Source organism: Thermobia domestica, chromosome 18 (genome assembly GCF_964235325.1).
Source record: "Thermobia domestica chromosome 18, izTheDome1.hap1.1, whole genome shotgun sequence".
Taxonomy (NCBI): domain Eukaryota; kingdom Metazoa; phylum Arthropoda; class Insecta; order Zygentoma; family Lepismatidae; genus Thermobia; species Thermobia domestica.
In genome coordinates, this window is record NC_137471.1 from 77,320,897 (window position 1) to 77,343,857 (window position 22,961).

A 22,961-nucleotide genomic window follows, 5' to 3' on the forward strand; every position below is an offset into this window, starting at 1 on the left:
ATTACAGCAGTAACAACTAACAATCGTGAAGTCGCGTGGTAACTTTTCCTTACATTCTCGCACCCAGTCAGAACGACTTCTAGATTCATAAGGACATTGTGAAGAGTGTGATATACCAACAATTAAACTATATTTATTATTGCAGTATATTGTAGTGACTTACAAATCTTTACGTTGAATTCATTATGTTCGAACAGGGGCCGCTGAGGCTCAGTGGTAGAACGTTCACCTCTGATATGTGGGATTCCTGATTCGATCCGAGCTCGCGCCAAGTGGGCTTTGTGGTGGACAAACGCCGTGTGTATGAGTCTTCTCGGGGTTCTCCCGTTTCCTCCCACTTTCTTTATTCCAAATATCAATCATTCTTATCATCACTGTCTCCTTTAGTCTATCATAAGGGTGGGACGTAAAACTGAAAGATTTATATTATGTTTGTAGAATAGTTTATAGCTTTTATAGTATAAACCATGTTACATTGAACGGTATTTCAAATCTACAACTTGGGTGGACTAGTTGCCTACCAGATTAGAAAAATTTTTCGGCCTGTGGGCAACACTAATTATTTTTCAAAATCAAACATTTCATACAGTAAACTCTGCACAGTCAAGAATGTTTGGCTCTTGTCTTTCTTAAATATTAAAAGAAATCAATACCTGACATCGAGATTTGGAAATACACTAAAAGCTCAGCAGTCTATTATTGCTCCATACGTGTTTCATCCTACTATTAATCTTTTCCACAAATGTAAGCGTTCCTTTATGGATATGACTATGCTCGATATTTAAATTCGGATTGTGGTCACTGTAACAAATTTCTATAAAGTTCCGACTTAATTACAATATTAATTAACTAATCAACATATTTTTAGCTAAAAAACAAAAGAAAAAAAATACGCGTAATTTTTGGTAAATAAAAGGACCAAAAGAAAGGTGACCGGTCAGACTAATGAACCACGCACTGGATAACAAATAGTACAACCGAACTGCCCGTTTGAAAGCCGAACGGTTAGTAGCACCATTTGTAACACACAGTCATGAAGACAAACAATGTGTGATAAAGAACTTGTTGCAACAGACAGAAGATATTGCTGGGCCTCTGATAAGAATTTAAGAAAATTCTCTGAAATGGTGGATCGTAAATATCCTCCATGGCTTGAAATTAGAAGATTTTAAATGGAGTGACTCACGCAGAACCAGACAGGTAAGAATCTTTGATACGATAAGGAATTATTTAAAATTTCCAAAATGACTTGATAAGGGCAAATCTGTCTGGATCGAGACGTGGTAAAGCTGTTGGCCATATGTGCTGTTCAGAAATCTCATTGATGTCTGTTCGTACAAGTAGGTTCTGCGTTATCTTTCACCCAGTTATATTGAAGAGTAACTACGATTTTACATGGGAATCGTGTGTAAAATAGCACTTTTTTTTATTTCTTATTAAAGAAATCCAGATTCTTCCGATTGTGCTACCCGGAATCCGAATATTAAAAAATTTGGATTTGGCCATCCCTAGTATAAATACGTTCTCTATAGAATTGTAATATTATAAAACAGACTTATTTTAAAAAGACTAATCACCTTGTATCTTGTATGTCACATAAATTTTCTGAAATTTCCATTACTTTTTACTGTTACCTATTAAACCTACAGCAAGGAATGGATTAGGATTTGATGAGCACACAAGACAAAAAGGAAAAAAAAAATTCTACTTGATTTTTGTCGGAGTACGCGTCCTGCAGATGTGAGACTGAGTCGAGTAGTCTCACTACTTCAGATGCCAACACAACTGGATAGTTCTAAGCCTCATATCTAAGGTTTCGTTCTAAATTAATTGATGATTGGGTAAAGACAGGATTTGTCAATTATGTTTCACATGTATTTTTATTCAGACACGTTTTTCGTATTTGATTAATTTTGATACATTCTTTCTTGCGAACTTTAAATAATGCTTATAGACTGCTGAAGTAACCAATTGAACTTCAATACGTTGTACATTTGTTTGAAACCTACTAGAAATGAAAAAAATTTCGGAAATACGTCATACTTAATACATCTACTGCAACTTTGGATCACAGAAAATGATGAAACGATATTTTGCAATGAACAATTGTGAACAAAAGTGCCCTCGACGTGAAGCAGTGCCTATTCAACAACTGAAAATTAATCTTACTAATCAAAGACATATACATATGAATTCCGAAGACAATGCTCGACATGGCACAAGGTTGCAGCCTGTTCAATACTTAAAAAAGAAAGATTCTTTCAATGAAGTTCGCACATTTTGCTTCTCAATAATGAGCTTTATTCTACTTGATTCAATATTGATTAGGCAAGGTTCACTATTCATTTATCAGTTTGATGCTTCTGGGAATAACTGGACAATCATTCTTGAAATCTAATCGCTACACGCGTGTAACAAAAGCAACATAATTCGATCATTCTTACAACTGACCGCAATACAGAAGGGTGACTGGGTTTCATAACAGATAACACTCAGCGTAGTGCATTTAGAGCCGTGCCCCCACCACCAGTTGTGACCTACCGAACCACTTTTGTTATGGACTATCACCCGATATCGTCATTTCTACTGCAACAAACCACGTTGGAGCACTAGGTATAGAAGTCCATCCCATTCTTACTGCGCGTTTTCCATAGGACCAATTCCATTTCAAATCGTCCAGGCAAACCACAATTGGTCCCCATCATAGTCTCAGATTTCATTTATTTTTTTTTATATGGGATCTACATGCAATATTATTAGACCCATATTTTTTCTTTTTGCTGAAAAAAATTTTTTCTTCGACATACAGCCTTCCAAAATGGCCGCCCTCCTCTCAGATTGCTCGAAAAACTGAAAAGCATGTCAAATTAAAAATTTTATTGTAGAGAAACGAGTGTACTTAGTAACGTAATCGCAATAGCAGGAAGAGTATAAAGTTGTATGTTTCGTTGGAGGGCCAAAATTCGTCTATTGGTCCAATAGGAATCACGCAATTCACTCGCAATGTTGCCAACTTTGATGAAATTTTTGCTAACTTCACACCTTTTTTTTCTGTCCTCACGAGCAATATGAACCATCTGCTTCTAGCATCGAAATCTACTCCATAAGGTCTCTTGAAAATGTAAAGGACTTACGTTTCTGATTATTACATCCCATGTTATAGCATGATGAAAAGCTGAAAATTGCATTAAGACGCCATGTTTGGACGCCATTTTCTCAAAAAACCCACCTTTTAAAAATCTGAATTTTTTACATAAAATCCGTTAACCGTTCATGCTGCTACAGCCCCTAACATTCGCAATTAATTATTGAAATTTCGATTTTTGTACTTGCAATGTAAATATTTCCTATGGGCATTTAGGTCCTATACACAAGGCGATTTGAAAGGGAGTATGAAAATTTTGAGAGTAGAATCCTGACATCAAATCCAGTAGAAAAGTTCCTATAAACATGAGTCGAATCCCGCTTCGTTTTCGAGTTACAGGGTTTCCAACTCGGGATCCAAAATCGGTTCGGGACAATAGAAAATGAAATATATATTTCGCGTTAAATCAGAAACTGTGTGTTAAAGCTTTGATAAAGTTCAGAAAGTTGATTTGTATCAATATGATGATTTTTACGTGCGTTGCAATTCAGTTGGCAGTGTTGCCAACTTGGTAGAACTTTTATTTGTTTCCAAAAGACACTACGTAGATTTTATTTGATATTTGGTATTCATTAGTGATTGCCAGCATCACATGAAGCATAATTTTCCCCACTTTACCACAGTTTTCGAAAACTTACGTGTATTTCATTAAAAGGTTTATCTCATGCGTTATTGATAGTTTGCAACATTACGTGTGAATTTCACTTGATGTATGCCATCATTAGTAAAACCAAAATGTCGAATAAAAACTACGTCTGTATAAGTTGTAATAATAATAATAATAATAATAATAAAGATGAAGAAGAAAAATATTTTTTACTATCGCAAAACCTCTCGTAACTCCACGCATCAAGTTCGAACTTAATCAAGAAGTTCTGCTGCAACTACGAAACAGTTTATTACGAGATTCGGTGTCGTGAACATCGTCCTAGTGTTCTCTGGAACCATGAAAATTGTTTTCACTGGTAACATGACATTGTAGTGCACTAGTTACAGTGTTTGTGTGAATAACAATGGGGAAGTCCTACACAGAGAAAAATCCGTTCTCCGTACAGCGGTATATTGTACAAATATACGGTATCCTCTTGCTTACTATAGAAATCAGTACGGAGTATACGTTATCCGTATGCTACGTAGGCACTGCCCTTAGATGTTAGATCATCAGTTTTCCGTATATCACATGTATATACTTATGTTACCTTCGCCAGCTATATGTTATATACGTCCATTTGTATCTGAGATCCTGACCGCCTACATTGTTTCATACAGAAAGTACGTATAGATGGAACACTTATACAGAAAGTATTACAAAACATGCATTTTCAGTTATACGTCTGCTGTACGTTGTCCAAAAAATACAGGAATTACGCATGTAACCTATCTTTTTAAGTTACCACCTACAATTTTTTTCTCAGTGTATTACAGTAAGGACCGTATTAAATGTGTTGATGATTCTAAAAGGCATAAGATAATTGTATACAGAAAGAATTCTTGACAAATATTTTATCTTGCGGTAAAATATATGTATTGCGTACAGCGCGTCTGCCAAAATGTAGTATTAGGAGAGGATGATTATTCGTGTAAAGGGTGCTTTGAATACCGTGAACAACGTGAATGTGTGTGATATATTGGTGATCACGAAAGATGATGTAAATATGAAATTATGCACCAGCAAGATAAAGAATTTGTTCCTCTGAATGTAGATTTGGAAACCATTAACCAGATAGTTAACATGCTAAACATGAATGTGTCCCCATTAAAACGGCCGTTATCGGTGAAACCTAGACTACGGTAAAGGATTCACATCTCAAAATTTTTCATACTGCCTTTCAAATCGCCTTGTGTACAAGACACAAATAATCATCCTCCTCTAATAGTACGTTTGGGCTGACACGCTGTACGCAATCCATATATTTTACCGCACGATAATTTTTTTGTCTAGAATTCTTTCTGTGCACAATCACCTTACGGCCTTTACCATAATCAACACATTTAATACGGTCCTTACTGTAATAGGACTTCCCCATTGTTATTCACACAAACACTTAACTAGTGCACTACAATGTCATGCTACCAGTGTAAACAATTTTTCATGGTTTCAGAGAACACTAGGACGATGTTCACGACACCGAATCACACAAACTATCAATAACGCACGAGATAAAACCTTTTAATGAAATACATGTAAGTTTTCGAAAACTGTGGTGATGTGGGGAAAATTGTGCTTCGTGTGATGCTGGCAATCATTAATGAATACCAAATATCAAATAAAATCCATGTAGTGTCATTTGGAAACAAATAAAAGTTCTACCAAGTTGGCAACACTGCCAACTGAATTCCAACGCACGTAAAAATCATCATATTGATACAAATCAACTTTCTGAACTTTATCAAAGCTTTAACACACAGTTTCTGATTTAACGCGAAATATATATTTCATTTTCTATTGTCCCGAACCGATTTTGGATCCCGAGTTGGAAACCCTGTAACTCGAAAACGAAGCGGGATTCGACTCATGTTTATAGGAACTTTTCTACTGGATTTGATGTCAGGATTCTACTCTCAAAATTTTCATACTCCCTTTCAAATCGCCTTGTGTATAGGACCTAAATGCCCACAGGAAATATTTACATTGCAAGTACAAAAATCGAAATTTCAATAATTAATTGCGAATGTTAGGGGCTGCAGCCGCATGAACGGTTAACGGATTTTAAATAGTTAGGTACTTCTCCAATACATGTAAAAAATTCAGATTTTTAAAAGGTGGGTTTTTTGAGAAAATGGCGTCTTAATGCAATGTGGGATGTAATAATCAGAAACGTAAGTCCTTTACATTTTCAAGAGACCTTATGGAGTAGATTTCGATGCTAGAAGCAGATGGTTCATATTGCTCGTGAGGACAGAAAAAAAAAAGGTTTGAAGTTAGCAAAAATTACAACAAAGTTGGCAACATTGCGAGTGAATTGCGCGATTCCTATTGGACCAATAGACGAATTTTGGCCCTCCAACGAAACATACAACTTTATACTCTTCCTGCTATTACAATTACGTTACTAAGTACACTCGTTTCTCTACAATAAAATTTTTAATTTGACATGTTTTTCAGTTTTTCGAGCAATCTGAGAGGAGGGCGGCCATTTTGGAAGGCTGTATGTCGATGAAAAAATTTTTTTCAGCAAAAAGAAAAAATATGGGTCTAATAATTTTGTATGTAGTTTCTTATTTTAAAAAATGAACTAAATCTGAGACAGTCGTGTGGACCACCCTGGACGATTTGAAATGGAATCACTCATAGGCCAATGAGGACGATGCTGCAGACATCGTAATAACATTTCAAATTATAAAAAAAAAAAAAAAAAAAAAAAAAAAAAAAAAAAAACACTGGACTAGCATGAGAAATACTGACAGGAATAACATTGATTCAAGTTTCCTGCTGCAATGTAAACTGATGGATGATCTGGTGGCAGGGCTGGCCGCTTTGTCCATGAGAATCACGTCAAATTCTTGGCGACTCTGTACAAACAAGAAATGTGCTTCCGTTAGATTGAGATCATGATGGGTTCCTGGAAGTAAACTACACTCAAATTTACGTTTCTCCCATCTTACTTAACCTCAATCTTCCGCTTATAACCCTATCTAACGATATTCATGATTCCATATTCTTGCAATTGGGTGTAGAACTCGGTACATCTGATGCCAGAGGTGTCACAGTACGTATGCCCAAATGTTACCACTAAACGTGAGATAAATGTAGGGCTCATCGTGACGACTATCTTCCATTTTCACCCCACTATGTGTCTTTCATACAGAATTCTGTTTATGTTCAACAACGTGAAGAAGGAGGAAATTGTAAACCAGCCCTCATATACGCACCATAGGGCAAGAAGGTGAAAAAAGACAAAGGTTAACAGTGGAATAAGTTACAATTTAATCTCTGGATAACGTCACGTTAGGAAGGTGGATTCTCTTGGCATGCCAGTCTACGGACCACAAACAGCACTTCGCTGGTAACCTCGAACGGGCCTCTTCTGTTGGCGAATGTTTCTGCATGGACCTAACTTGTGTTTTCCTGGCCACGGTATCTTTAGCTGTACTCATTCCAATGGCTAAACCACTTTTCCGACACTGTTCCTCTATTCTGTTGAGCGAACAAGTCATTATGTATCTTTCCCAATAATGGTTCACTTTCGGCAGCATTTCACTGGTACCAACATCGGTAGCATTTCAAAAGTACAAACATTGGCAGCATTTCACTAGTACCAACATAGTGAGCATTTCACTAGTACCAATATTGGCAGCATTTCACTAGTACCAACATTGACAGCATTTCACTAGTACCAACATTGACAGCATTTCACTAGTACCAACATTGACAACATTTCACTAGTACCAACATTGGCAGCATTTCACTAGTACCAACATTGGCAGCATTTCACTAGTACCAACATAGTGAGCATTTCACTAGTACCAATATTGGCAGCATTTCACTAGTACCAACATTGGCAGCATTTCACTAGTACCAACATTGACAGCATTTCACTAGTACCAACATTGACAACATTTCACTAGTACCAACATTGACAACATTTCACTAGTACCAACATTGGTAGCATTTCACTAGTACCAACATAGGAAGCATTTCACTAGTACCAACAACGGCAGCATTTCACTAGTACCAACATTGGTAGCATTTCACTAGTACCAACATTGGCAGCATTTCACTAGAACCAACATCGGAAGCATTTCACTAGTACCAACACTGGCAACATTTCACTAGTACCAACATCGGCAGCATTTTACTAGTACCAACATTGGCAGCATTTCACCAGTACCAACATAGGGAGAATTTCACTAGTATCAACATCGGCAGCAATTCACTAGTACCAACATCGGCAGCATTTCACTAGTACCGACACGGCACTCTGGCACGTACACACTGAGACAGCGCACTGATAACAACAGTTTAATGGTTCTGATACAACTACACACGTGACAGCAGAGTTGTTAAATCGTGTGGTATAAACCGATCAACCTTGTGTATATACGACAAAATCACTATCTGTGAATGAATTAATTTATTTCATTCTGATTTAAATATATTGTGAATAACAAATAAAAAATAACCTGCATCATTAAGCAAAGTGCAAAATGCTGTGCAAATACAAATACACAAAGTGTAAACTTTATTTTGCACTGGGTAAGGTTTGGTAAGTTTTATTTTTTTTTTCTTTGAAAATTTATAGGTGTTATCGAACTGCAGTGTTCACAATATTTAAATCAGCAGATTGCTTAAGTTTCGAAGACGATAGCTGGTGTAGTGTATGGTTATATTTCGTTCAATAACGTGTAAGGTCGGTAAGATGTTCTATTATTACAAAATAACTGTATCCTGCGTCATATACACTCATGAGCAAATTGAAGTAGAGATATCTAGCTAGTAACATGTACTAGGTCCATTTGCCTTGGATGAAGAATACCATTGACTCCACAGCACAGCCTTCCATAATCCACAAAGATTTTTTGGAGCTAGTACACAGTACGTACTCTCTCTCACCAGCATCCCAGATGTGCTAACTAATTATTGAAAATTCGGGAGTCATCGGCTGAAGCATTGTCTCGCTGTAAGTAGAGATCGCCTGCAAGATACTGGAGACAAATAAAGGTATGAATACCATCAGCCAGTAAGTTCCTGTAACTTCACCGGTTATGGACGTTATCAGATATGCCAGCGGTCCCATTTCATTCCACTTGAAGTCTCCATACGAGGACTTGAACTGTATCCTGCTGGCAGAAAAAATCCATTCCTTTATGTGGCTGATAACGCAATCGTACCAGGCCATCGGACTGTACTAACTGGTACCTCGATTTGTGTGTTCAGGCGACCTTTTTCCATGCTTCAAGCGTTCAATGGCGGTGTTCCTTTGTTTATGTCAGTCGTTGCGTGACGTGACGGGAGCTGAGCAGAGGTATTCTCTTGAGAGACTTTGTACCCCAAGACGAAAAGACAGTTCTGGATGGTATGGTTGCTCATACGTTGTTGCTATCTAGCATGGAATTGACGAGTGATCTGCTGCACTGTGGCTCATTTATCCGCTCTTATCAGTCGAGCTAGCCAATGGCAACCCCTCGCAAAAGCGCATATCTTTGTCGGCTGACTGGAGCAAGTTTCGACACGCTCCGACCAGCAGTCGAGTAGTGCAGTTCAACAGTACTAGGCGCTGCTCAGTGAACTTGGTTGTATTTTCTGCATGGAGCAGAGGGCTGCAAACAAGTTTTGTCTAAAATCGAGAAAATGAGCCACAGAGACACAGTGCTTACCGGCATGAAGCAGTGTCTCTAACAAATACGTTCAACTGCACAGACGCTTTCGCAAGTACAGAGAGTCTTTACAAGATGATGTGAGGATAGCATCCAAGCACACGAAGGGATAACAAAACTGTGGACTCAATAAACTATATTCTTCTGTCAACAAGGACACCATTAGGGTATGATAAGTGATACTTTGTTATAGGGAAACCCAGTTTTGTATCACACACACACACACTGAAAGTTGAACGGAATAGGCAACAAAGTATGAAGTTGAGAAGATTTCATCATGACAGCATATTCCTCGTCAAATTTTCTCAAAATCACTGTACTCGGGAATGAAACATACGTGTTTCAAGTACAATACTCTTATAACCGACAGTACAGTAGTGTGGGTGAACCCAGAGAAGCCACAATCAAGCTTTGCTTGAAGAAGTCACAAGTAAAGTCTTTTGTTGATTGCTTTTTTTAATGCCAAGAGTCTCTCTGATTCACCACGACTTTCTTCTAAATGAAATGAAATTTCCAAATTTTACGTCTCACGCTCATGTTCTTCAGGTTAAAGAACAAGAAGCAATAACAAAAGTAAATGATCGTGAACTGATTGGTGGAATGAGAATGTGGAAGAAAAGCGAAAAAAAAATCACAGATACGATGTTGTCTATCACAAACGTGTCAATGATTTTAAATCTTTTTCCATTCTGTGTGAGAAAATTGGAATAAATATCTAGATAATGAGTGGGTATCACTTAAACTGTACATGATATTGTTCCAAAAAGCCGGGGACACGACGACTCGACGGTAAAGTGCTATTCTCTGCTGCTAGAAGTTCTTGGTTCAATCCCAAACTAAATGAGTTTGTGGTGGAAACATCGTGTCCGTGGGTTCTCCCGTTTCCTTCCACAATCATAATCCACCAATTGTTTCATCATTATTCAATGTCAGTGATTATCCGTCTCGTTTAGCCTAAAGGGCATAACCGTGGGACCTTAAACTGTAAATTTCATTTCTTTGCATTTCTTCCAAAATGTCAATTTCATTTCAGTTGTGGAAAGTGATAAACAGTTATCTAAATTTCAGTCACAGAAAGGGTAAATGATTAAAACTACTGACATTCTAATGAACTAGGTGCTACGCACGTTTTCAACGAAGTAAATTTTGTTATAGGTTTGAGGAGGTGTTATCTGCTTTTGTGATACACTATAAGACTGTTCTAATACACTAAGTCCTAAGCCATTAGGAGTCATTTTATTATCATAACCTTTCGCTAACGGAAAAGTGTACCGAACATAACTTGTTCATGAGATTTATTAGATTTAATTCAATCGCAATCTTTAAACGTTTATTTGTGCAGAATGGCGACCTGTCAGCCACAAGAAAATGACATAAACATACGCTTTTTTCGTAGGTACAAATTGCTTTCCACTATGATGGCGATCATTCTATTAATATCTTTACATTTTCTACGCTTACCCTTGAACAGATCTATAAGAACGGAGAATGATAATAATTACATAATTACTGCTTTTCCGTTTGAAAATCCTTCCATCCTATAGTAACACACATTTTACTTGCTACATTCTACTTAAACAACCATAGATTTCCCGATGAGCGACAAATATACGCCAATAAATGCAATGACTTTTAAGAAAACAGCATTCATATGTCTTAAAATTCTTATTTATATTAGAAGCTTTTTGCTTTTAATAGATATGCTTGAACAAACGAGGACACGGGATCGGTCTACATTGGAAAGTACAGAAGCCTGTGGGACATGTAGAGTGAAGTCAAACAAATAGCTAATGGGCTTTTTGTCATGCGTTCTCGGCAAACACCGAGGTTCTGAAATAGTCTACTAGTATTAAGGCCCTCCAGATCAACCCTCATAATATATATATACTGTTCCCCATCCTACTGTCTCGCCTCCAAAAAACTAGATTATAGTACCACAGCACTTGCCCCGGCAATACGCCGAAAGCGCAGTAGCGAGTATACTGTGCACGGATGAGAGTTCCAAAAAGCTGGTTCACAAGAAGCACAGCGAGCGCGTTTGGACTCACTTTCATTTAAACAGCAAAATACAGTCACGAAAATTCGTTTTAAATACTATCTGGCGTTGTACACTTTATGCCTCATTTCTTTTTAAACAAAAGTAGGCTTCAATAGGAGAACAATGAACAGAAAAAAAAAAAAAAAAAACACGAACAACGATGTGTAAGATACTATCTGCATATGGAAATGTTCAAATTATCACTATCTGCATAGCCTATGTATAAAGTGTTACAACAATGTTGCAAACAAACATTTGGATAAACCGAAATTGCCTCGATTACTATTTTATGAAGCTTAATGCGTAATTTGATGCAAGAAACAAATCTGCACAGGTCCCGATCTCTGGAAATGACCCCTCGACATTCTAATTAACATCTTTTAATTCGAACTGGCATTGATGCGCTCATCTTAAGAAATCGGATCCTGCTCCAATCGATCTAACGCAGTAATTTTTTTTTTTTTTTTTTTTTGTGTGTGTGTGTGTGTGTGTGTGAAAAGAAAATAATCCAGGAGTGGGACAGGCAAGTCCGATTTAACACTTTTCAGTTACCGTTGCCTTAAGGATTACGAGCCTTCCAGGTTGGGTTGTGCCGCAGATAGGTCCAGAAATATCGAACCTAACCAAAACTAACTTAATCTACCCTTCTCAAAACTATAATATGCTGCACCTACTCTGCAGTACGAAAGTCAAAGAAAATAATCCAGATCAGTCCTGTTTAAACCAAGTTTCCCGTTTACTAATCCACTGTCTTATGAATTGCGGGCCTTCCAGATTTGGCTTGCCTTCAACCGAAACAGGTTGTGTTCCTCGCACTTATACGTCTACTCCGGGAATGTCATACACTACATATGTACTCTATGAATAAAACACCTTGTCTATAAGCTCTCGGGTATTATTTAGTTTCTTCCCCAAATCACTTGGTAGTGACTCTGGTCACTCAATAGTGATTACTGTTTGCTATGTGTAATTGTGATGAGTATAAATACAGCGTGCATGTACGGCATAAAACAAAAACCAACCTGTGCTAGGTGGCCACTAAAAAGCATGAATGCGATCTAACCGAGTCAGAGCAAAAGAACAGCAGGGGAGACCGAGCGGGAACGCCGTAGGGAGTAGGCACGTCAGCGATGGTGGGTATACACATAAACAAAGTCGTTACAGAAACTCACTGCAAGTCATAATACCGTTGATGAATTTGGGGGAGATATTACATGACATCCCAGCTCTCTTTAATTTGAAGTTATCAATTTTTGACAGTCAGTTCGTCAATTTCCCCAAATCACTCGGTACTGACTCTGACAGTTAGTAGTGATTATGGCTCGTTATTTGTAACAGTGATGTAGTCATAAGTATAAATACAATGTGGACATATGGCATAAAAATTACAGAACACAAAACACAAACCAACTTGCGTTAGATAGCCCCTTAAAAGAACGAATGCTATCTAACCGAGTCTGCCAGAAGCACAGCAGGGGACGAGTGGTAGCAATGGGGTACATCCGTGGACGCGTCACCGACGGTGGGTATACGCAAAAATGAAGTCGTTATAACGGTCTATAAGTCAGTACCGACACCAGAGCAGTCGATAGATTTGGGGAAAATAATAAATGCCACCCCAGGTAACACTGTAAGAAGAGCACAATATTAATGTATTTTTGCAAATGAATCCCTACATACCAAACCTTACCAACTATAACATGACTTTCCCTGTACACACCGTGTATTCACACTTTGTGCACACCCACACAATTCTTCCGCTTATAACTGCACACATACCTCAAATTCTTTAGTTTCCTGTTGCACTTTACCGCGCTTGTTTGGAGCTGGCTCCTCATTTTTCTGCTTCGACTTTTGAATAGGTTTCTCCTCCTCATCCTCTGAACTAGTATGATCCTCCTTGTATTTGACATTACTGCTTCCACTTCGACGCTTTCTGTCAACCTTCTCTACACGACCTCGTGATCTTTTGTTTCGTTGATCATTTTGTTTCTTCTCCTCCTCATCCTCTGAACTTTCATGTTCATTACCTGAACTCTCTTCTTTTGCTGCCGCATAACCACGTTTCTTACGATCTCCAAAGGAGACACGTTTATCGGCCTTACGTTTTCTTGAAGAAGACTTCGACACTTCTTCTTCAGACATCTCATCATTTGAGTCCCCTGAATTATCTTCGTCCTTCTTTTTCGAGGCACGATTTCGTCGTTTTGGTTCTTCTACCTCATCTGGTTTAGGAGCAGACGCTTCATCATCACTACTGTTTTCCTTTGGTTCCTTCTCGTCCGGCTCTAAAGAACCGCTATTTGAATTAGCATCGCCATTTTTACTTGCATCCCATGAACTTGTAGAATTGTCATCTTCATTTCTTTCGCGGTTCTTCTTATTTGACTTATTAGTCGACAAATGACGCATTTTGATTCTTGTTCACTATAACAAAACAATTTTGTTCTGGATTCAAAGAGTTTTATGCTCTACCATGAAACACCACACAACTAAAATAACACTTGGCGTCGGAACGCAATGTTTACATCCTATTGGTTCTTTCGCACAAACTGAAGGAGCAAGACGGTTTTCTTCCTTCTCTTCGGAAGTACCACCTACCTTGAGATAGTTTCAAAATGTAAATTTAGCTGCTATTTCTACTAGTTCCACACCAAAAATTCTATCAACTCTTTCATTTTTCTTTTCGTTCTATTTCTTTGCTTTTAAATAACATAGCCTCTATGTCAATATTTGTATTTATTTTTTATCCTACGAATTTTCTTGTTGATCCCTTCCCGAATTAGTTGAACCCTTGTAATGGGGATTTCCATTTTTTTATTTAATTGTACTTAAGTAATTGTTAATTATAAATAAACAAATACATTTATCTTATATATGCAATATTAACTTAGTAAAGGGTCTTAAAAATTACTAAGAGCCACGCCCACTGAATATGATCAAGGATGAGTTTCTTCGGAAATGACGTCAAAAGTATCAAAAGTCTAAAGGAAGTCGGAAGGAACACTTACACATACAACATATTGCGTAGTAAATATATTTGACTCATTTTATTTCTAGCGTCCCTTTCTGCAGCGAGACTATATGACAGGTAGACCTACAGCTTTCTGTGAGATCCGAACCACATGAGATCCCGTCGGAAATTGAACTCAGGACTCCCACGTCAAAGGAGCGCACGCTAATCGCTTAGCCATGAGGGAGCTCATGTAGTAAATAAAATGAAATTAGAAAGACGGAGGTTGATGTAGGAAACGGTCAGACAATATATCATCTAAATAGAAAGAAATATTGTATTGAATCCATTTGTAAAAGCATCATTGTTGTTATACCGATAAAAGAATGTTATTGTTCCTAAGTAATGTAAAATGAGAACAATGAAAATTTGAGCAGGTAGTCCGGGAGACCTTCCTGCAGGAAGCTAACAACTTCCTTCCCCGGGTTATATACTCTATCAAGTTCAACATGTTATTAGTACTTTTTAATACTCGCTCCTTCCTTTGGTAGTTGGATTTGGATTAAGCACCCCTTTCAGCACAGAAACTTATAGCCGTAGGCCTATAGATTATGGAACAAAATGTGGATATAGTATACGTAAAGCCGCGTCAGCTCCCGAAGGAGCTGGACGCTCATACTTTCAGGGATTATTCATTCAGAATCTACGAACTTACCAAGGGGGTAACAAAGCGACTTTCATTTACTTATCGACTGATACGAAAATAAAACAGAACGTACCTGTACTTCATATCTGCATGTGTAGTGCCCTTGTACTTTATCTATGACTATGTGTGTGTAAGGGGGGGGGGAATTTAACGCATATCGCATGTCTTGTGCACATGGATACTTCTTACTATTGCACTACGTAGAAAATTTATGGTATTTCATGTAGAAGTGGTAATAGAACACAGAAGAAACGCAAATCACGACGTTCTCATGTATACTATTACCCAAAATGTGATGTTTTTTTTTCTTTCTTAATCCAGTAGATGCGATATGTGCGTGCTTCTTTCTCTTTGGTGTTGTTCATTCTTCGTCTTGAGTCGATCAGCTGAGATGTTCTGAATTGAAGTTCTAAATATGTCTGGAAGGCGAACTGAATATAGATTAGGGTTTAATTTTTCAATGATAAATGAGGGATCCTCGTATCTACTGTTCAAAGCTTCTGTTTGATTTGTCTTACGAAAAGGGTAGAAAACTAGCACTTTATCACCAGGGGCCAAGTTGGATTTTGTGTGCTTTGCATCATAATATTTATTTTGGCGTTGGTGGATTTTTTTAGAGATTCTCTTTCACTGTTTCTCGTATCTTGTTTAAGTAGTCCCTGTCCACTTGAAGGTGATGTATCAACTTAAGTGTGGAATCGGTATTGGTTCTTGGTTCAAATCTATATTTTTTAAAAAAAGAAACTAGAATGTTTGGTGCCAGATTTAAAATAGGTATTTACTCCGAAAGTTATATATGGTATTAGATTGGGCTAAATGGTCTGATTTTTTGAACGAAAAATTCTGTATAATTTTGTTAAATGTCTCCATTAACACAAGATCGCTATGGTTATATGCTGCGCAAAATTTGAGTTCAAAATCGTAAAGTTCAGCCAAGTTTTGAAGCCTCTTTGCATTATGAACAGGATGTCTAAAGATGTAGATAGAAGATAGCGCCGTAGCTTAAGATAATGTCTTCAAAGTTTCAGGATGGCTTCGACAGTAATGTTATTGATGACCTTGGTAACACAGTAACGAGTAAGCATTTCTATTTCAACAAAAATATATTTTGTACAGCCAAATTATTTGTTTTCTAAATTGTGGAAGATACCTTATGCTAGGTGACACCTTTCCTTCAAATATACCCAAGAACCAGTACACTCACAACATTCCAGTTTGTTAAAGTTCCGATTTTTGAACATTTGCGTGCTTTCTTCTAATGTGATAGCCATAGTTTTCTTGATCTATGTCTGTTGTAGTTGACATAAAAATTAAATAACCAAGTTTTATATTGTATATAATACATGCTTAGAGGTTAGTGCGTATTTCTACTATCACTGCATATAAACGCATAATTTATGGAATACAATTGCTCATTTTTAAAACTTCATTTACTGAAGTTAGTTTCTTCAGAGAACAACTTTGAGCGCATAGTTATTTGGTGACCTTGATTAGAAACTAAAATTAATTCTATATTAATTAAAATATATTCGTTTCTCTATAATCAGTTAAAATATATCAGTTTTGAATACATTACATCATGATACTCTCAGAACTTGTGAGAGACCTTGCGTAGATAGCAGTTATAATCAGCCAGTGATGCCAACCCATGGGAAAAATTGATCTGTAGGAATTTTTGACATTAATTTGTCGAATAGGGATAAAGGGAATTTTCGAAGAAATTGGCAGTATATATGAAATATTTCATGTACTGCATTTACTTCATCAAAGTCAACAAACATTATTAATGGGCGGGAAGTAGACTAATCAGGCTTTAGTAGACGTGAAGTCACTAGTAATTCTCCAATTTTGTTACTGTAAAATGCCGGAATTTACAGATACTTCATTCATTTATTAAAGAAAATGAGTGACATAGAGTAGTTTCATTTCCAACGTTTTATTGAATTTTTGTAATTAAGTTAGTATAGCGTGGAAAATTCAAGAGCAAAATGGGAATGTCTCCCTCTCGAGATGGGATTTTGTACCGCTTCAGGTTGGCATCACTGTAATCAGCCTCAATAATTTTGGATATGTCACAATTTTCAATATTAGACGGAAACATATTGAAAAGTTTGGCAAAGGATCTTTTTAAGGAATTAGAACAAAATTTAGAAATAGCAGGAGTTCCTCAACAAGATATGTTGTTAATAGTTGAGTGAAGCATAAATAAGAACAAAATAATAAGTTATTGTGACTTCGTTGAGCTCTTTTTGCAAAAATATGCTAACATGTGAGTGTGTAGAGCTCAGATAAAAGTACTTCAAACTCGTGAACATTCAAATGTAGTTGATTTTTTGTGGGGTTTCGCGAAGTCTTACAAAAACACCAATGACGAATATGATACACAGGAATAAATATAGCAATGTGGCATCACAGAAACTTAGAATCTTTAGCAAATCATCTTTTGGAGCTTGAGTTTCTGGATGCGAGTGAGTTATAAACACAAAATGATACCTTATTTGAGCTAAACAAAAAGAATGGTTTTAATAAAGATGAAACAGTGTCATCTCTAAAAACAGAAATTATCAAATCAGAAACGTTCATTTTGAGAATGCATATACCCCCACAGCAAAACCCTAGAAATCCATTAAAATTGACAGAAGCGATGTAAAAATAAGCAATAAAATATTAATAATAATCAAAAGAGTCGCAGCATTTTTTGTAATTGATTTAGGAATACAAGGCGTTATGAGTCCCGAGCAGTTGAAATAATAATAATAATATATCCAATAGAGAAGTTGTGCAATACAATAATAATAATATCTAATAGAGGAATTGTGCAATAAAAGACTAGAAATGTTAATATACAAGTTTCTACTGGTATTTCATGTGTATATAACATTATTTCTTCAGATATAACCGGTGTTACTGCAACTCGAGAAACGAAGTTACTTGGGCTTTTCAAGGCAATTTAGAAAATAATATAATTAATGTTGATGAATCTATCGTCCAGCACTTCCAGTAGTTTAAAACGACGTCAGAACTGTGGGAATAGTATTTCAAGCCAAACTCAAGAGGTAAACATTGTAGTAGTCGTTGAAAGAAGGATCGACCAGCGATTGTTTAAATTACAAAATTCGCTCTGATTTATACCCAGATTTTGTTAAAAATTCATTATTGTTTTCAACAGTCTTGGGAACTAACATAACCGAAGTAATGCGTTACTTAAGTAACTTTTCCTAGTAACACGTGACTGTTTTCGAAAGTAACTGTAAGGGTAACGCGTTACAAATTTTTAAGTAACGTGCCTAGTTTGCGTTACTTTCTGCGTTACATTTTGGGTCAGTAACCACAATATGTGTATATTTTTTCGGAAACAAGTATTTCTTTCCTGTAGCTGTCAAGTAATAATTTATTCTTGCATTTACATAAAGCGATTCAGAAGTGCAATATTGCGTTTATAACGGATGCAAATAACCACTCGCCCGGGGCGAACTAAATTCACCGTAGTTTCCTTTGAAAAGGAGAATAACACTACAGTCAAAGCACAAACATGTACGGTTGCAAGACTATTTTGGTAAGTATATTACGCCGGAATTAGAAATTTGCAAATCTGTCGAAAATAGAGTTTATCTTTGTGACCAATTGAAAACTAAGTTAATTAAATTATTGTTGAAATGTAGAGCTGGATTTGCATGTAGACCGCGACTGTCCAAAATAGAACCTTGTAAAACTCGACTGTTAGACTCAAAGTCAGTACCCCATGCCGTAAGCGTCGCTGGACCATCGATGGACAACTAGCGACATCTCGCCAAAAATTAGCTGCCCAGCAGCGACAAACCGCGGTTGTCCCACTTACGTTTTGCTATTATACCACCAGCGGCAGAAACGACGAAAAGAATATCAATCACAAAAAAACTACCCCAAAATATGTTCAACCATCTTACTTGTGGTTTGTTTACATTAAGGTAAATCTAAAAACACTAAAAAATAAAAAAGTATCTAGGAAGGGGTGCGAACCACCAACCTTATGATTACTAGGCGTCTGTTCTTCCGACTTCACCACGGAGGCATTGAAGAAAAATATCGCTTATAGAGGGATAAATCGTTGAGGTCTTGTTAATTTGGCTAATCAGAGTGTTCCTTTAACCGTGTATATTTGACTATAACCGTTTGGATTAGATAAAATGCGTTCGCCATGTAATTTTGTAGCAAAATGACGCACGTCTGTTTACTTTATTTCATAGTTCTTCCATATTTACTTTCTAATGATCGGCAACAGTTGCCGTCTAAGTTCATACAATTATGTAATATCTCACATGGTGTTGTATATAAACAATTCTACACGCTAGTGTTTACAAACACTACCACGTGGTTTAGCAAGAGAATTCCACACACCAGATGGATCTACTATCACCTGCAGACGACGGGCTTCTGCCCCCCCCCTAATGGAGCAGCAGCGCCACCACCGCCCGAGGACATCTATAAATTGGCTGGACGACGGCAATTCTGTACCAGTTCACTGGTGCCCCTCCTATTGTTTGCTTCGGAACATTAGGAGTAACCTAACACGAGGCCTCTAGTCTGCTTCGAGACCATGCCTTTCGTTTCTCCTGGCCTAGCCTGCTTCTGGGCTTTGTTGGGAATCCCAACCTCAGCCGCTTAGCCTGCTTCGGGGCTCTGTGGTCACCTAACCAATCCACTGCTTGCTTTGGAGCTTTGGGCCCCTAACTCCACTCTGCCAATCCTGCTTCGGGGCTTTGTAGAGATCCTGTCTGCGACCTTACGGTCAAAGACTACCTATAACTAACCTTGTAAATTTGGAATGATTATTTGTATAGTATATTGTAAAAATACTTTTTTATAGTGAAACTTTTATAATAAAAGCCGGTAGTGGGAGTCGGTTCCGGACACTTTATTTCTTATAGTTTAGCCCCTCCTTTGAACATATCCTGGATCCATATACATATATATATATATATATATATATATATATATATATATATATATATATATATATATATAGAGAGAGAGAGAGAGAGAGAGAGAGAGAGAGAAGGCTATATACATCACCAGTGTATTTTGTTTCGGGAAAGGCTCATTGAGGAACAAGTAAGAAATATGTGTGTTCTACGTGCAATGCGAAAAAATGATCACAAATATATTTTGGGAGAGACTTGAGCCCGATAACCACCCCTAAATACGCCACCGTACATCAGTCAACCGTTCCCATATTATCGAACACAGCAACGAAACAAATTTTGAGTAAAGGCAATTGTAAAAGCCATCAATATCAATATTCTAGACGAGACCAAAACTTTCGAGACTGACCTAAGTCTCGTCTCGATTTATAGAGGTCTGTCTCTGTCTCGTCTCGGTATATAAAAGTCCGTCTCTGTCTCGTCTCGGTATATGAAAGTCTGTCTCGGTCTCGATACCATCCCGGATTTAACGGATGAACATAATCTACTTTTTAAATACAGGGATGTCTTTTCATATACACCAACAGACATAGGCTACTTTCGTGGTTACGTACATAAAATAAGTATAGACAAAGGAGCTTCTTTCCATCTGAGGTTACCTCCTATTCCTTTGGCATAAGGCCGCAAATTGATTTGCAAATTAAACAGCTTTTAGAAGCTAATATTATTAAAGAGACTAGTGACAGCTCTTTCTCGTCGCCACTTCTCACAGTCCGGAAACCAAATACTTCAGAATTCCGCCTAGTTTTGAATTTACAGGCATGTAATAAGTTTACAAAATATTTGAACATTCCAGTCTAGTCCATAGAAGACATTTTGCATGTACTAAGAGTCAAATCTTGTATTTCGACAATCGACAAAAGTCTTCCTATTTTCAGTTATTATTGCATTCTAAAAGCCAAAAGTATATGACTTTTGAACGTAATCATACTAGAAATAGGTACTAATTTCAACGCTGCATGATGGGTCATTCTACTTCAGCTTGTGCGCTGACTATAGCAGTACGAATGCTTTTAAAGGGTTTACCACCTCCTATAACTGCATTTGCAGATGACCTCGTGATAGGAAGAAAAAAATGGAAACAGCAACTATCGGACTTGGAATTGCTCTTGAAAAAACTACGAAAACACGATTTTAGAGCTAGCCTGAACAAGACCCACCTATTAAACTCAGAACTGTATGTCTTAGGATTTACAGTTTGTGGCAAAGACATCAAAATTTCTCCCAATATTGCCAATAAAATACGAAATTTTAAGGAACCAACTTCTAAAAGGATCTTAAAGAGTTTTCTAGGACTGCTCTTATTTGAGGGCAACTAGGAGTTTTCTAGGACAACTCAGCATGACGAGCTATTCGAGAAATTTAAAACTGTTATTATTCAGACCCCATCTTCGTTTCATTTCGATCCAACTTTGGAAATCCGAGTGTATTCTGACGCATCTTCAATTTCAACAGGAGGAATTTTAGCACGTCATAACACTGAAACTAATCAGGAACGTGTTGTTTCCTATTGTAGTCGTCGTTTCACCAAAACCGAACGACGAGCCTCAACATGGCAGAAAGAATTAACTGCAATAATATATGTTCTTAGAAAATTTCGATATTTCTTACTGAATAGAAAATTCAAGTTATTTATAGACGCTAAATTCTTAGCTTCATTGAACACCCAACCCGACAGGGACGGAAAATTCACTCGCTACAAGATATTCTTAGCATATTACAATTTTGAAATTCACCATATTGAAACTCAACAGCATCCTGCAGATATTTTTAGTGACTTAGAAGGCAAACAAAACATACAGGGGAACGAAAATCATGAAGTTGATAACTTTTCGGACACGGAGGACGATAAAGTCTTTGCTAAACACACCTTTCAAATTGACTAACCCGTGACATTACCCAATTTGGCGGATGAACAAAGGAAGAATCCTTCATTTTCAGACATCATCACTGTCCTCGAAGATAAAGAACCTAATAAATTGTCTACACTCCGTGCTGAGAAATATTTTTCTCTTAAAATGGATTGTTATATAGAACTGAGAAACATCCTCAATTAGGATTGCTATATTTACTTTGTGTAACAAACTCTTTGCTAAGCAAATGGTTTGAAGCGATTCTTAACAACCCATTGCCACCTCATTTCCGGAAGTACTAAGACGTACCGGTCGGCACTCAGAAAATATTATTTTCCTAACATGATGGCTTAAATAGCAAGCAAAATAAGGACGTGCAATCTCTCCCAAAAACTCAAGAAGTTACCAACCAAGCCATCAGGCCAATTACTTCATCCTCCTACACCTATCGCTACTGCGTGGCAGTATGATTCAATTGAAAAGGTGCCGGTCGAACAAGGAAAATGTAAACACATACTGGTAGCTATTGAGATGTCCACCCGATTTTGTGTGACGAAGATTGTAGACAACATCACAGCCGAAGAAATTATACAATTTCTTATATATGAAATTATTCTTAAATACGGAGCTTTTTTCTACCTGTCTTTAGATAGACACCCTGTACATAATGCTAAGACATTACAGAACTTAGCAAAGTTCTACAACTTTGAATTTAAATTTTGTCCAGCATATGTTCATAAAACTCAAGGTGTAATGGAAACATTCCACAGAATTATAGAGAATGCTCTTAAATTTTTCGTACAGGAAAATCGAAACCATTGGCCAACACTAATTCCATACATAACTTTTGCGATTAATACATTCGTACAGGCTGGAACCAAGTATTCAAGTTTTATCCTTATGCACGGCTACGAACCTAAGACAATTTCTGATATTGCACTTGTATCAACTCCGACGTTATGCGTCGACAAAAAACACTTGAATAAA

General features: G+C 37.1%; 1 protein-coding gene across 2 annotated transcripts in view; it reads right to left on the bottom strand.

The window, feature by feature from the left end:
* Positions 1 to 14,056, bottom strand: part of LOC145674921 (uncharacterized) — a 79,832-nt gene extending 65,776 nt beyond the window's left edge. Inside the window, exon 1 of one of the 2 annotated variants that reach the window (XM_081745179.1) lies at positions 13,281 to 14,056. In XM_081745179.1, the coding sequence (XP_081601305.1) occupies positions 13,281 to 13,913 (633 nt within the window). In that variant the 5' untranslated portion in view covers positions 13,914 to 14,056. The remainder of the gene's footprint in view (positions 1 to 13,280) is intronic. The other variant, XM_081745178.1, reaches the window with a different exon arrangement.
* Between the last annotated feature and the right edge of the window lie 8,905 nt (positions 14,057 to 22,961).